At 48.4% G+C, this 16423-nt stretch overlaps 1 protein-coding gene across 1 annotated transcript in view; it reads right to left on the bottom strand.

Moving 5' to 3' along the window:
• The window catches only part of Arhgef4 (Rho guanine nucleotide exchange factor 4), a 143801-nt gene that overhangs the window by 12210 nt on the left and 115168 nt on the right, over positions 1-16423 (bottom strand). The window contains exon 5 of the mRNA NM_001427642.1: positions 8314-8450. Coding sequence (NP_001414571.1) covers positions 8314-8450 — 137 coding nt within the window. The remainder of the gene's footprint in view (positions 1-8313; positions 8451-16423) is intronic.

Raw genomic sequence — 16423 nt, 5'->3', positions numbered from 1 at the left:
ATCTGTAAGGAGAGACACTTCTGTAGGCATGTGTGTATGTGTGGGTATGTCTGTGGATCTGAAGACACTGTTTTCTGCATGGGAGGTACAGCCTGGACCATCTATTTGGGGGGGGGGGGTTCTGCCATTTTGAAGAAAGTCTTGTATACCAGGTTTGTTTCCCATTCCTAAAGGGGTTTAGGGAACGTGGTGATTTGAATAAGATGTCTCCAGTAGTCTTGGGACCTGTGAATACTTGATTTCCATTTGATGTCCCTGTTCAGGGAAGCTTAGGAGATGTGGATTTTTTTAGGGGAAGTATGTCCCTCGAGGTAGGCTTTGAGAGAGTTTCCTGTCTACAGTTTGAGATGAGAGCTCCTAGTTGTTCTTGCTACCATGTCTGTCACCTACTGCCATGATGGACTCAGCCTCTGGAACCATAAGTCCAAATAGACTTCTATAAGTTGCCTTGGTCATAGTGTTCTATCACAGCAATGGAAAACTAATACAGGGGAACATTAGACATTAGAAGACATCTAAATACCACTGGCACTTCATCCCGAACTTTCCTCTAAGAATGGGGACCTGCTCTCTAATGAAGTAAGGCTGGAAATCTATGACTCATGTTTTATGGTGTGCTGTGGTTTCCACAGTGACTAGCCACCCAGGAGTGAAGGTACCCTCTGCATCTCAGGCCCCTGAGCACAGCCAGCTGAAGCACCAATGGGGTCTGTGTCACTGAAATAAAACATTCCATCCTTGAAGGAAGTTCTTTGAGATCAGAAAATAAACAAAACTTAGAAGACTAAGTAAGTGCACAACTCACAGTTCTCAAAAAGTTCCTGAAACATACAGGATTCACAAGGCTCCTCCCCAGGGTTATATAAGGAATAACAATTACTGAGAAGAGAACTCTAACTAGTTGGGCTGCCAAAAGTCCTGCAGAGAGCTTGAGGGATGCATCCAGGGAGTCATCACACATGTTGTGCCTTTTAGTCATGCACTGTCTTTTGAGCCAACTATGCTCCTATGTGTAACCCCAGTAAACTCACTGATCACTATGCTAGACTAGGGCTTCATTGTTTTGTTCTCAGTACTTCATTTGAGGCGAGTATATGTTTGGTTGCCTCAGATCCAGGGTAAGGTCATATAGCCACACTCTGCTCACTGGTATGCCAGACCCAGAGAGGCCCAGCTGTGGGCATAAGCTTCACCTCATGATAGGAACAGATTCATCAGGAGCACAAAATAGGACAAAAGCACCTTGCCTTTGGGCCAGGTTGAAAATACCACCCTGCCCAGGGACTCCTAGCTCTTTGAACCCCAAGAGCTCAGTGTATGACTGGGACAACAGCAACAGCTCTTCTCTGTGGGTTGCATAAACCCAAACAATGAAAAAACAAAAGAAGCTTGACTGTAAAGGCTCAGGCCCTCCAAAGGAGTGGTCTCTAGAGTGGTGTGTCAAGGTGGCAAGACTGACAGGAAAGCCAAAGGGAGACTCGGATGTCTGAGGTGGGTGAGGCTGAGCCCCAAGTTCTATAGTTTACTAGAAATGAGAGGAGCTGCTTTACAAGTATGGCCATCATCTGGAACCAGAGGACAGCTGACTCCATAGTGGGCTAGCCTTGGGTCCTGCAGTACCCTCACATGTCCCACAAAGTGCCAGGGGGAGAGGTGCGGAGCACCTTGGGAGACCCAGTATTCTGGGACAACTCCATATCCCACTGCTGTGCAGATCTTATCACTGACAGTCTTCTTGTTTACACTTTAAGTTCCGAGGACCCTGCCTATGGCTTTCCTCAAATGTCTGTCTTCTGCCTTCTTGGCTTGGGCGTTGGGCAACAGGACCTAGAAGCTGTGTGTGACTCATCATCCACTCTAGAGTTTAAGGATCCCAGCAGTTGTGTGTGCTTGTAACAAAGGGAAACTTGGCACCCCAATATTCTCATCTGTGTGGGGAACAGCAGGAGCCCAGGAGGAATCTTCAGTCATGGCCTGCCTGGCCCAGAGGATATGGTGGCCATGGCCAGGTGAAAAGGTGTTTGCACCTTAGGTCTCCCACCTATCTCTCCCTAGATCCTTGCACATACCAACAGAACTGAAGCCTAGGAGATAAGGCCAGGCTGGGTGATAAGGGAGGGATATCTAAGGACCTACAGACAAACACCTTTTACTTTTTCCAGGCAAGGAAAAAATTCCCATTCTGAGGATGGACTCTGGCCAGGTAGCAGGCATTACAGCCAATGGCTGGGCAGGGTAGGAAGCATAAGCATGCCCAGGTCTAAGCCATGGGCATCTGGAAAAGGCTCTAAGCAGGACAATGCTGTAGGAGAGAGATGCTTGCAGGAACCGAGGACAATTATCTGCTTCATTTGCTGATTCATCCTGCAGCAGTTGGGCAGTCCCAAGGCACTGGGAACAAGTATGTGCAAGGAATACAGAAAGAACAAGACCCTATGCCATACCTCCTCATGCTCCTCAGGGTGCCCAGAAAGACAGGCATCACACACCCAGCCCACTCTTGCACAGTCAGCTCTCTGCAGGAAGGACTGTGCCTTCCACACATCTACATGCTACGGTGGGCACAATGCCTGACATACAGCAAGTGCACAGACCATGTGTGATACATATATTCAACATACACGGACCTTTACTATACTAGCAATGCACACATGTGTGAGTACACTCAGCAGCCACTCCTCTGGGACCCACAGTACAAATTGCTCCTCTGGTCCATATTATTTATCACTCTCATGGCTGGAGGGTTCAGATTCCCCTTCTGCTAAAATCTGGAGAAGCCCGGGGGCTATAGACATGGCTCAGTAGTTATATATGCTTCCTGACCAAGGACCAAGTTAGGCTGCTAACATCTACCTTCAATGCCTTATAACCACCTCTAGCTGCCATTCCAGGAGCTCTGATGTTGTCATCGGGCCTTTGCGGGCACCTGCCCTCGTGTCTATGCACCCTCACACGGACATGAACGCATCGTTAAAAGTCCTCTTTAAAGTCTTAAAAGCAGAGGCTGGAGAGATGGCTCAGTGGTTGAGAGCACTGACTGCTCTTCCAGAGGTCCTGAGTTCAATTCCCAGCAACCACATGGTGGTTCGCAACCCTCTGTAATGGGATCTGATGCCCTCTTCTGGGGTGTGTCTGAAGACAGTGTACAGTGGACTCACATACATAGAATGAATACATCTTAACAAAAAGAAGTCGTCAAGTCCTTTTCCTCCCTTTGTGGTGGTTTGAATGTGAATCTAGAACGTTTACAACCTAGAACAAGACACAAGTGAATGAGTGACGGTCGGGTAGTCTAAGCGTCACTGAGAATGACACCTCCTGCTCCAATAATCTCCAGGAATAAAGTTCATGTGAATTCCTAGCAGAGCTTCCTACTGAGCCAGTACAGGCAGACAGTGCCCAGTGGGTGGGAAGAGGCCCTGGAGGAAGGCGAAATAGTTAGCCTATTGTCAGCAATCACCTATGTGTTTAATGAACTTCTGACAAGAGTCTACTTGAGTGATGCCTTCTGCAAGGCCAGAAAGCACTCTATCTTTCCTGACTCTCAGAGCCCAGAGAAGTCACCCAGACCCACTATCAGATGGGCTGACTAGCTTCAACTCTGTCCCAGGAATCTAGGAGACACGCTTCATGCCTGGCCTGCCCTTCCTCCTGTCCCATTTAGAGAGCCACTTTTTACCTCTGTATGTTAAGATCTAGAGGTACCGTTGACTCCACTGAGGCCAGCCCTGTGGAGGGTGGACATGAGTGAGGAGGCTTCCTCTTCCCTGCACAGCCTACTGCATCATGAGAAAGAGGATCCTCCCATGATGGCTGTCCCCAGAAAGACCCTGAGCCAACAAAGACGTAAACCATCTTAAGGACCACAATCGGTGCTCACAGAACTCCTCAGGATACTGCGTGTACTATCCTCAAAGGTGTTTTGCCTGTGGACGCCATCTAGGCTGGCTCGTAGGGCCCTCTGCACGTGCATGACGCCTACACTTCCTGCTTCTCGCCTGGCAGCCCTGGCTCTGGGGTTTCCTAAGCCACAGGATCTGTGCACGAAGTCCTTGCCTAGAACTGCAGGAATCAACACCCTCAAGATGTGCCCTGGGAAGGAAATGGGTAGCTACAGGACACAAGAATTCTAGCCATGCAGCATGTCGGCACAATCAAGGAGCCTCCCCACGGAGGCCCCTGAGACATGGCCTTGTCTGGGTCTTTCACTATGACCTTAATTATTGAGGTTTACTCAGAACTGGCTACAGCAGGTTATGGCCATGTTTCCGGTCTATCCCCATGCAGTTTCCTGGTCATCCAGCAGTGAAGGAAATCAGTGTTCAGTTGTTCACGCCATGCTCTCCGTCCCGACTCTAGCCCAAGGTGAGGAAGACTGTCTAGTTCTCTGAAGGGAAGCGTGACCATCATATCTCTGGATTCTGCTCACAAAGATGCGAATGTCCCATCAGAAGAGTTCACGAGGGTCCGTTAGAAAGATTGGGGGCTGGGAAGAGGCTTTTAGGCTTTTATGGCATTGCATGTGCTTAGCATTCCCAAGGCCATGCATTTTATCCCCCTAGATTCCTTCCCCACACATAAACACAGACTTACTTCTTTAATTAGAAATTTTAAGTCATTTGCATGCCCTTTCTCTGCATCTCACAGATTTTTGCATTAGGTGTTATTGCAGTAAAATTATAATAAAACTTTCCTTTACTCTGCACTAGGTCCAGCACCTTGGTGCCCCATGACATCTGTGGGATATTTTCATCTCAGTCAGCAAAGCGTCTCACCCGCATTGCTCCATCCCATATCACACTGCCAATGGCTACTCTCTGAGCCTGGCAGCAATCTCTCTGCCCATCTACTTCCCAAGGCAGGTTCCCACCATGCCAGACACACACATCCCAATTCCATGGAAGGCCCAGTGTGTCCAGTCACCACACACTCTCTTGAACTCAATGAAATCGCCACATGAAAGAACACACAACACAATAACCACTGATCTGATTGATATGATATAATTGCCCACCTAGACATACAAAGCCCTGTCCACATCCATCCCTTAAGAACACTCATAACAACCTGTAAATGTGCAGAGAGGAATCTTAACATCCGCCTTCATATTCTCTCGGCTGCTCTTCTCTCCCTGCTCCAGTCTTACTAAAACTTCTCCCGCCCATCCTACCTTCTCGTCCAATGACAGGCCTTGTTCTATCTTGTACCTACCTTCACCTGCATAATGACATCATCCTACAAGGCATAATACGTGTGTGTGTGTGTGTGTGTGTGTGTGTGTGTGTGTGTGTGTGTGTACAGGTTAGAGGACAATGTCCCATATGTTTAAGAGCTATCTACCTTTTTTTTTTTTTTTTTGAAATAAAGGCTCTCACTGGCCTGGAGCTTGCCTAGTAGGCTAGGCTGAGTAGCCAGTGAGTCTCAGGTAGGTTCCTGTCTCTACGGCCCCAGCACTGAGCTCTGACTGCTCTGCCCAGGCCTTTCACAAGGGTTCCATGTATCAAACGCAGGGCCTCGTGTTTGTAGGAGAAACACGTGACCAACTGGATCATCTCTTGGGCTCTGCATCGAGCGTTGGTGAATGGCTTTTTCAAATCATTATTAGAGAACCCGGGTACGGCTGCATGGTACAGGGGTGCCTCACGTGGGCAAGACCAGGGAGGGCTTCAACCTTCAGTATCACAAAGCAGAAACAAAAAAAAATAATAATATAGGATTAAAATCTGAAGTGGTTTAAATGTGAAATCCACCCCCACCCCCAATAGCTTGTATCCTTGGCCGCAGACAATTATTTAGGGAGGTTTTAGGAGCCTCAGGGTGAGAGACATGGTTTTCAGAGGTAGGTCATTGGGGTGGACTTTCAAGAGATTAGCCAGGCCCTGTGTCCAACCCAGGCCTCTGTTTTCCCTGGTTGGTGTCATGAGGGAAGCTGCTACTCTGTCAGGATGAGCTCTCTCCAGCCGCCATACTGCACACCCCACCGTGGACTTTATCTTCTGACCCCACAGCACGAATAAGCCCTTCCTCTGTTCAAGGCCACGACAATGAAAGAGTATTACAAAAAATAAATTACTCTCTAGATCTGGGCCTCTGAGAAGAGTCCCACCTGCCAGGAGCCGCACGCACTACTTAGTTTTAGGTATAAAGAAGGCACCATACTCAACACTGCTATCAGAGAGGTCTAAGCCAGGAGAGGAAGATGGAGAGGGTTAGGGGATGTGAGAAAGGAGGTGGACCGCTTTCCCAGAAATCTGCTTGAAAAGTCCCATCAGCAGGGAAGCAACATGCCCATCACAATTAACCACCAACTGCAGCCTGGCTCCCTTCTCAGCTGCAATTTTCCAGGAATCTCACCAGACGCTGCATTTACAGAGAAAGGACGTGTTCGTTCCTAATGCCATGTGCAACCCTAGCGGCTCCCGATTTCACTTTATCGGGGTTATAATTCCATCAGCAGATCTCCAGAGACACTAAACCCACTTATCAAAAAAGGGAGAAAGGGGAGAGGCAAAAAGGTTTCCTAAGAGATAATTCAAGGGCTGGAGACATGGCTCAGAGGTTAAGAGCACTGACTGCTCTTCCAGAGGTCCTGAGTTCAATTCCCGGCAACCACATGGTGGCTCACAGCCATCTGTAATGGGATCTGATGCCCTCTTCTGGGCACCTTTTCTTCATTGGAGTCAGTTGGGCCTGAGTCAAGGTCCCTAAAATGATTAGAGGAACCCCTCAAGCTGCTGAGGATGACAGTGGAACTGTGCCTTTGTCCCCTTCCCATTGACAGGGTTGCTTGTCATCCCCTCACAGATACCACAGCCAATAGAGCATCATCTCCTGTTGAAAACTCTTCAGTCCCATAGCAAGACCTTTGTTCCGCTGCAGCAGGAACCAGGACACAGACTCTCACACTGACCCAGGACAAGCTTACTATTACGCTCCACCATCTCCCCAGTGAGAAACAGGAGTACATGTGACAGAGTTAAAGCTTCACAGATTCTGTCCTAAGAAACGCTAGTTAGTTGCTGGCTACAGGGGGAGGGAGAGCAGGATAGGAGGAATAATAGCCTCTAGATCATTGTAGCACAGTGGGATGGCCCTGGTGCATTCAATTAAGAATTGCTCAAAAGGCCCAGGGAGACAGTGCAGTGGGTAATAGGACTTGCTTTGCAAACATGAGGACCTGAGTTCGAAACTCCAGCACCCATGTAAAAAGCCAGACATGGTGCCCCGTGGTGGTGGCACATGACTTTAATCTCAGCCTTCAGGAGACAGAGACAGGAGAATCTGAGTTTGAGAAGCCAGCCTGGCCTACAGAGTGAGTTCCAGAACAGCCAGGGCCACACAGAGAAACCCTATCTTGAAAAACCAATAAGGAAGGAAGGAAAGAAGGAAGGAAGGGAGGGAGGGAGGGAGGGAGGGAGGAAGGGAGGGAAGGATAGACGGAAGAAATGCAAGCCAGCCAGCCAGCCGTGGTCGTCTGTACATATAATCCCAGCACTGGCAGAGACAGATCCCTGGGGATAGCTGTCCAATCAGCCTAGCCTTCTTGAATACTTCCAGGCCACTGAGAAACCTTGTCTCAAAAAACCAACGGACACACAGTGACTGAGGAACAACGTCTGAGGCTACAATCTGGCCTCCACACGCATGAGCACATATGGTCCTCTGTACAATATGGGTGAGGTTCTGAATGTTTCCAACATAAAAAAGTCATAAATTTCTGAGGTAATGGGTATGCCCATTACCACGATCTGATCATTACATACTGTATAAATTTAGTGAAATGTCATATAGTAAATAAAGTATATACACCATGTGTCAATTAAAAATTATAAGAGGTTGTAACGGGAATCGGTTCTGCCCAGATGGAGTCTCTCACTAATTTTGTCTGCTTAGCCAGGAAATAGCAAAACCTATAAGTGGCCCACGGTTGCCAGGGCAACAGCAACTACTCTGAGAGAATGTCCACAGAAGAGAAAACAGCTCATCCATTTTCCCTTGCTTCGTGCAGTCTACCCAGAATTTGTCACCTGAAATGAAGTAACAGGCGAGCCCTGGTCTCCTCAGCCAAGCATCTCTCTTCATTAGGACTACAGCCTGGCACTGCCCCTGCTCCTGGACCCACCCAGGGAAGTTCTGCCTTAAACACATGGTGCTATATAAATGCCTCGCTATGGGGTAACAGCCACAGGATGAAGGGTCCTGTGAGCAGCCCAGCTACGCCATGTGCTTTGAACACGACTGCACCTCTGGTTTGTGTGAGCCTGCCGTGCGCGCGTGGCCCTCCCTCCACTGGCTGAGCCTCCTCCACACTACCTCATTGATGGCCAGTTGCTCTCCACCTCCTCTAGGGTGGCTGTAGTGGTGGCCTGAGCTGTGAAGGTCTTCATAGAGGTCCTCCTCACTGCCTGTTTCCTCTGCACACACAGCGTCCAGAGTTCCATCGGGCATCCCTGGAAGGAGACAGAGCAGCAGGCACAGAAGGTCAGCTTGGAAGGGTGAGGAGGAGCTGGGCATGAGGCAAAGGAACTGGACGATTGTAGAAGAAGCATGACTTTCGGGAGAGGAGGAGGAGGTCAGGGGCTATTTAGTCAAGCCATCCTTGTCTGGTGGATGGGACACTCCAGTCACTGACCTCACTATTGCAAGTCACCCAGCCCTGGGCCAAAACAACCTGACAAACAAGGAGACCCCAGGGCTGGCTGGGGCATATCATCTGAGAAGTCTCTAGCCGAGTTCAGCTAAAAGCCATTTCCCGATGTGTATAAAGGGTTGGAGAAGACCTAAGAAGAAAGGTTAATCTTCGGGCGAGCCTTTGAAATAGCTTATCCGGTTAAGGTGCTTGCTACCCGTCCTGATAACTCAAGTTCAATCCCTGGGACCCATATGGTAAAAGAAGAAAATAAATCCTCTGACCTCTACAGGTATGCCATGGGTAATGAACCTGTGTGTGTGTGTGTGTGTGTGTGTGTGTGGGTGTGTGTGTGCATGCGTGTGTGTGTGTGTGTGTGTGTATGTGTGTGTGTACACAGTATGTGATTTTTGAGATTATAATTTAATTACATTGCTCTCCTCCTTTGTCTCTCTCCAACATCTCCCATATATCCTCCCTGCTTTCCCTCAAATTCATGACTCTTTTTTACTAATTGTTATTGCATACACAGATTACATATATTTATATCTATCTATCTATCTACCTATCTATCTATCAATTAATCACTAAGTAAAACCTGTGGAGTTCAGATGAAGTTGCTTGTATGTATGTCTGCAGAGCTGACTAGAACTGGACAACCAGTCTGTATTCTCTTCCCTGGGGAAGATCACCTCTCCCACTCCCTGCTTTCCTCGGTTGGTTGCCTGCCGTTTGTTTTAAGGTTGAGGCTCACAGCTCTCTCTGTGCAGTTTGTGTGTCTATCGGTGCCGTCCTTGTCGTCCAGTTCATGCTTAGGCAGCCATGTTGGTGAGACTTTATGGGTGTAGCTTCTGATGTTACTAGGAAACACACTCTCACAGCAAATTCCCCGATCCTCTGCCCCTTAGAGTCTTTCTGTCCCCTCGTCTGCAATGTTCCCTCCGCCTTGGGTGCAGGAGCGTTTTGTAGGTGTACCAATTGGGACTCTGTATTGTCATTGCTTGTGACTCTACCTGTTGATTTCTACTCTGCGCATTTGCTGGACTTGGTTCCCAGCATCCATGCTTAGTAGCTCACGGTGACCTGGACAAAGACCAGTTTGCGGAGGCTCTACCGCCCTCTTCTGGCCTCCGTGGACACTGCACTGAAGTTCACATACAATTAAAGTCCCCACAATTTAAAAGAAATAAAGAAAGGATCTAAAACATCACTGATCATCAGAGAGATGTGTGTCGAAGCGCAACGATCTCTCCCACATTGCGTCCTTAGAGGGTTGTTCTAAAAGCAACAGTGACAATAAGAGAGTGAAAACCGGTTGAGTATGATGTGGAACTGGAATGGTTCAGTGCTTTAGAAAATAATACACAGGTGCCAAGGAGATAATATCGGAAACTAGGGTGCCTCCTGTTCACGTGGACCCAAGTTCGAACCTTAGGAAAATAAAGGAAACCAGGTATGGAAGCACAGGCTTGGAGAATTAACAGCTGTGGGAAAACCCACGACAAGTGTGGGAGGAGTCTAAAGGGGCGTGGCGGAAGAGTTTTCAGTATTTGTTTTCTTCCACTGTCCTTGCCTGTGGCAGAGGAGTTAATTATCCTGTTGCTGCCGCTGATGACTCCTTTGCTGATTCAGAACCAGCTTTGCCTGTGCCTCTCCAAGAACCCTCCAGGTTTCTGTGCCAGACTGAAACTGTTGGAAGCACTTCCCCTCCTGGGCCGAGAAACTACCGGGTCCTTCATTTCTCCAATGTGAGACAGCTGTGTCGCTAAACTGGCCATACTGCACACGCTGATTGAATGGATTCTTTATGGTCATCCTCTCCATTCTGTTTCTCTAGAAAACGCCGACTTACACACCTCCTAGGTATATGCCCTCAAGACATGGAATCAGGCTTTGATGGACACTTGTATACCAAGGCCTATGACAGCATTATTCCCGATAACCCTAAAGGGGAAACGACTCCGCTACACACTGCAGAGGGCTAGGCACATACACAGTGCAGTTCTGTGCAGCCTGAAGAAGAAACGAACTTTCAAACACTGCGGTGAGTGAGATCAGTAACGCACAAAGGAATCCATACTGGATGATTTCACTTCACGGGGTATCTAGATGGGCAAACTCTTCACAGCTCAAAACAAGGAGGAGGCTACCAGGGAGTCAGGGATGGGAAAATAGGGAAGTGCTGCTTAGTGGCCACCAAGAGAGGTGTCTGCCTGCCTGCCTGCCTGCCTGCCTGCCTGCCTGCCTGCCTGCGTGCGTGCGTGCGTGCGTGCGTGCTGGAGTCCTCAGAGCCCAGGAGCATCAGATCCTCCAGAGCTGGAGCTACAGGTGGCTGTGAACTGCTCAATGGAACTCAGCTCCCCTGCGTGAGTTACAAGCGCTCTTAACTCTGGCGGTGTCTCTGGGGCTCCGGCTTCACATCTGAAGAGATGAGAATGTTTTGGAGATATAGAATAGCGGGTTCTGAAACCCTGAAAATCATCACACTGAACTGAAATGAACACAGTCAAATGCCACCCTTGCCTCAACTACACTACCCACGACCTCTGTCCCTGTTGCAACTGCCTGCTTGGTGCCACAATGCCATGTGTGAAGAACCTGCACAGCCTTGTAACATGGGGCCATAATGTCCCAACTACTTCATAAAGTGACTCCAAGGACTGGAGCAACCACCTGGTTGGTGAGATTCCTACTGCACACGCCTGAGATCCCAAGTTTGATTCCCAGCACCCTCATAAAAAGCTAGGCAAGAAAAAAAATCAAAGCAGCAAGGGGAGGAGGGAGCCAAAGGAGGGAAGGAAAGAAGGAAGGAGGGAGGGAAGGAAGGAAGCTAGACTTTTGATACCTGGGAATCTTGGGTTAGACAGATTCGGCATGCCAAGCATTAGAAAAAGTTTTGCTCTCTGCTGCAGACTTTGTTGTGACTATGATTCCCCTGCCCCCCCCCCCCCCCCCCCCACCGAATGGCAAGTGCCAGCCTGCAGCATAGTATACCAGAGCCCATGCTTGTGACCCACAGTGAAGTCTGTAGCCTCCCAAATTACAGGCTTTAGCAAACAATATGGTTCTCTGTGACAGCAAGCCAGGCCCTGAGACGACATGATGAACATTTCCATTAGTTCAGCCCCATGGCCTGCAGTGTCTCAAAGCACCTTAATTATTTGAATGATAGAGTTTTATGCATGTGTGTGAGAGCGTGTGCATGTGCGTGTGTGTGTGTGTGTGGTGTGCCTGAGGAGAACTTTGGCTGTCATCTTCAGGAATGCTGTCCACTTCCTTTCAAGACAGTCTCACACGGGCCTGAAGCTAAGTATGCTAGGCTAGCTGGCCAGTGAGCCCCTGGGATCGTGACCATCTCTACCTCCTCAGTACCACACGCAGCCTTGTTAATGTGGGTGCTGGAGATCTTCATGCTTGCTCTCTCGCCTGCTTCTGTTTGATTTTTCCTAAAGTCCATAGATACTTTGGTCCTGTTACCCCTTCACAGGGTACCCACAGTCATACATGTGTGCACATTCTGTCTCTCAGCCTGCTTCTCTCTCTCCTTTCGTGTCGTGTCTCTTCTTTTTCCTGAGGTTCCAATGTAAAACTTGCCTGTCCGAGTCTGGATTACTTCCTGTCATAACGCTCTACAGTTCTTATTTTTATGTAAATGCCATGATTTCATTGTCCTTAACAGCTGGGTCTCCCTAAATGGGCCAGGCTGGCCTTGAACTCCCAACTGCTCCCTTATCCTTCTTAGTCCCAGCACTACAGGGCCTGGGAGTTTGGCCACCTCTGGACCCTGTTGGGCAGAGTCATACCATCAGGAAACTTCCTAACAGCTCCCTACTGTCCTCTTTCTTTTCCTTCCTTTATACCTTTGCTTTTGCTTCCTTCCCTCCCTCCCTCCTTCTTTCCTTCCCTCCTTCGCCTCCCTCCCCCATTGCTGCTTTAAAAGTGTCTTCCCTCCCCTTTCCCTCTCCCCCACTCTTACATAGAGAGAAACACGCCATCTTTGTCGAGTTCCAGGAGTTACCCTTGACTCCCTTTATCCTCTCAGAGTTCACATCCGCACCAATGAGCAAGTCTGTCAGCCCTCCCTTTAGTTTATTACCCAGAACCTACCTTGTTTTCTCCTCCTCCTGCCACCCTCTAAAGTAGGCCATGCCCCTGTCTAATGCGAAACTGAAAAGCCTTCTAGTGGATGTCCTCATTGCACTTCTGTTCCCCTCCGCACACAGGCAGAATGTCTGTAATACGCAACTGGACTGTGCGGTCTGAAGGGTCCGTTCATTTAAGAGGTCAAGCGTCTCCCAGGACAGCCTGTGTTGGTAGGACGAGAGGCCAATGCACCCTCTTCGCCCACTGCATCTGTTTCCCCCACTCTGACTCCAGAACTTCTGACCATGCTGAGTTAATTAGTGTTGACAGAAGCTACAGCAATGGTGACTGTGCATACTATGCTTGCAATGGGGCTGGGAAGATCACAGTTGTTAAGAGTGCTTGGGGGTTGGGGATTTAGCTCAGTGGTAGAGCGCTTGCTTAGGAAGCACAAGGCCCTGGGTTCGGTCCCCAGCTCCGAAAAAAAAAAAAAAAAAAAGAAAGAAAAAGAAGAGTGCTTGGGTAGCATACATGAAGCCTTGGGTTTGGTGTCTAGCATAGCATAACCTGGGCATAGTGGCACATGCCTGCGACTCCAGCACTCAGGAAGCAGAGGCAAGGAAGGTCAGAAGTTCAAAGTCATCCTTGGTCCTACAGTGAGTTTGGGCCAGCTTACTCTGTTCCTGTTTCAGGAACAACAACAACAACAAAAACAACAACAACAGCAACACCCAGTATCTAATGTTCTCCCAAGGACGATATTGAGGAATGTGCTTGTGGTTGGGATTCAGGGAATGCAAGCTCTGAGATATTGCCAGAAACATCCATGGTTTCCATAAACTGCATCCTTCTCTGCTGCCTCCCCACCCCCCAACCCCTTTCCTTATTGGGTTTGACGTTGTCTCTTCAGTGGCCACATCGTCCAAGACAAATAAAGCGATTTGCTCATGGCCATTTTTGCCTCCTTGTCAAAACCGTTCTCATCAGTTTCCTGGACATGGCGTTAACAGTGATGAGATTCACACACTTCTCCTGCCCAAACTGGGCTTGGCCAGCGTGGCGGGCCAGCAAGCTTCAGAGTGTGGAAGTACCAAGACTATCTTCTTTACACTTAGGGGAAAAAAAATTGAAGGAACATTTTCATTGATTCCTCTGCCATGAGATTTTTGTTTGACTTCATTTTAGATAAAGAAATTCTGGAGTTGGAATTCCTTCACTGGACCGCAGGGGAAGGGGCAGGAGATTGCTACACACCTGGGTCCTAGCTTCAGGTCCATGTGTATCCAACATGCACAAACATCTATTATTCTACAAGTCTCTCCATATCTTGTGTGACTGCGTGCATATGCAGAGTATGTACAACTTCATGTGTGTGCACACACATCCATGTGGAAGCCAGAGGACAGACATTGCTGGGTATCTTCCCAATCATTCTCCATCTCATCTTTGAGGCAGAGTCTCCCACCAACCCTGGAGTAAAGAGAAATGGCCAACAAGTCCCAGGGATGCCCTAGTTTCTTTCTTTCTTTTTTTTTTTTTTTGGTTCTTTTTTTCGGAGCTGGGGACCGAACGAACCCAGGGCCTTGCGCTTCCTAGGTAAGTGCTCTACCACTGAGCTAAATCCCCAGCCCCACCCTAGTTTCTTATGTCCCATTGGCTTTTGGTTCTGGGAACTGGATTAAGGTCCTCTACCATTTCAAAAATAAATAAGTATCTTAAAGAAACATAACAGAATCCAGATGTTTTAATGTCTGTCATTCAGAGAGTAAGACATAGTCCCAATGTACTGGCCACAGAAAGAACAGGAAAAGAAGATGGTTAGGAAGAAGACCAATTATCAGAGACCAGCACTTGAGGAGAGCAGAAGTCAGAAACAGAATTGCTGAGCATGGTGGTGCACACCTGTAATACCAACATCGGGGAAGCTGTGGGCTGCCTTAGGCTACATGGTGAAATAGTGTTTTGTCCCAACTAAGCAAAAACAAAGGGCTGGGGAGATGGCTCATCTGTAAAATGCTTGCTGTTCAATAACGAAGATCCAAGTTTGGATTCCTAGCACCCATGCACAAAGGCAGAAATGTCAGGACATGCCCGTAATCCCAGTACTGTGGAGGGAGAAACAAGCGGGACCTAAGAGCCTTCTGGCCAGCAGGACTAGTCACAGCAGTCAGCTCTGGGTATGACTGGTAGATCCTGCCTCAGAGAATGATAGGGGAGTGATAAGTATGATTCCTGACTCCAACCCTGGGCTTCCACATACATGTGTGCACAGGCCCATATATACCCATGTATATTCCTGAATATGTCAACATGCATACACACACATGTACATGGCACACACATGAACATGGAAAAAGAAAAATGAGATGGAGAGAAGCAGAGGAAGACATCCATTGTCGATCTCTGGCGTTCATACACATGTGTACATGTGTGTTCATACGTGTACACACATGCACTCGTAGATACACATGAACACATGCATACATGTACATCATACACAAACTACCACACACACACACACACATACACACATATCTGCATCCCCTCACACATACACACAAAACAAAACCCAGCAGTGCTCAAAAAAAAAAAAAAAAAAAAAAAAAAAAGCAACCTTCCGGAACACAAAGGAAGAAGAAATGGCAAGGAAACGAAAATCCCAGAGCAGGGAAATCCAGTTTCTGTAATAAAAAGGCTCACAGTATGAACTCAACAGCAGAGAAGTAAGATGAGAAGGAATCAGAGGTGGCCTGGCCCTGAGGGTGTGTGCTAACTCTGTAGGATAACGGTCCCTTGCTCCCATGGCTCTCTGATGAGGATCTACCTTTGGTCATTGGAAATTGGGGGTTGGGGGGGTGTGGTGTTAAAGGCCAATTTCAGTAAAAATTGCTTGTGAGGGCCTCCTGGACAAACCTGCCAAACACCACTGCCCAGCCCCCATTCTGTTCTCCCTCACTAAGTCCATTAATTGCATGGCTGCCTGCTTCTAAGAGACTGATGTGAAAGTCATTGGCTGTTGGATATACAACTGTGCTCTGTACTGCATGTGCAGCCTGGGCTGTCACAGAAGGCCTGCCCATCAATGTTTCTACCTTAGCATTGGTGTAGCGCCTGCTGTTACACGGCAGCTATGTCCAGGCAGACTGCTCAGAGGTCAGAGGAGGTGATCCTAGTGATCTTAACGCTGGTGTCTCTGGAGAGACAGTGCCAGTATGACCTCAGAGGCTGATGGGTCAGTGTTCTTTCTACCCAGCCAATGATTCTGACAGTCACTGCTAGACGGTTTTATCCTCCTGCCCTGCAGCAATTCAGTCAGATGCCAAGTCCCATCAATGAGTGTGCATTGAGCATCCTGGCCAGGACTCTGCTTAGCGCTGCAGAAATGATGAGAGGTGGCTGGGGAGAGGGTTCAGTCAGCAAAGAGGCTGCTGTGTAAGCACGAGGAGCCGATTCTGGGTTCTCGGCATCAACCCAAAAGCTAGGCACCCATCCGTAACCCCAGGTGCTGGAGAAGTAGAGACAGGAGGATCCCCAGCTCTTGCTAGTTGACTAATCTTGCAAAATGGTGGACTCCAGGTTCAGTGAGAAGCATCGCTTCAAAAATAAGTATAAAATAAGTCACAAGCAAGGGCTCCCAGACTCAAGAGCAAAGAGAAGCCAGTATTCAAGCAGAGATCGCAATGGGCCAGGAATTTCCCTGTGTGTCACTTG

The sequence above is a fragment of the Rattus norvegicus genome, chromosome 9 (genome assembly GCF_021556685.1).
Source record: "Rattus norvegicus strain SHRSP/BbbUtx chromosome 9, alternate assembly SHRSP_T2T, whole genome shotgun sequence".
Classification (NCBI taxonomy): domain Eukaryota; kingdom Metazoa; phylum Chordata; class Mammalia; order Rodentia; family Muridae; genus Rattus; species Rattus norvegicus.
Note: the sequence above shows the minus strand (reverse complement) of the source record. Positions and strands in the feature narration are given on the sequence as shown.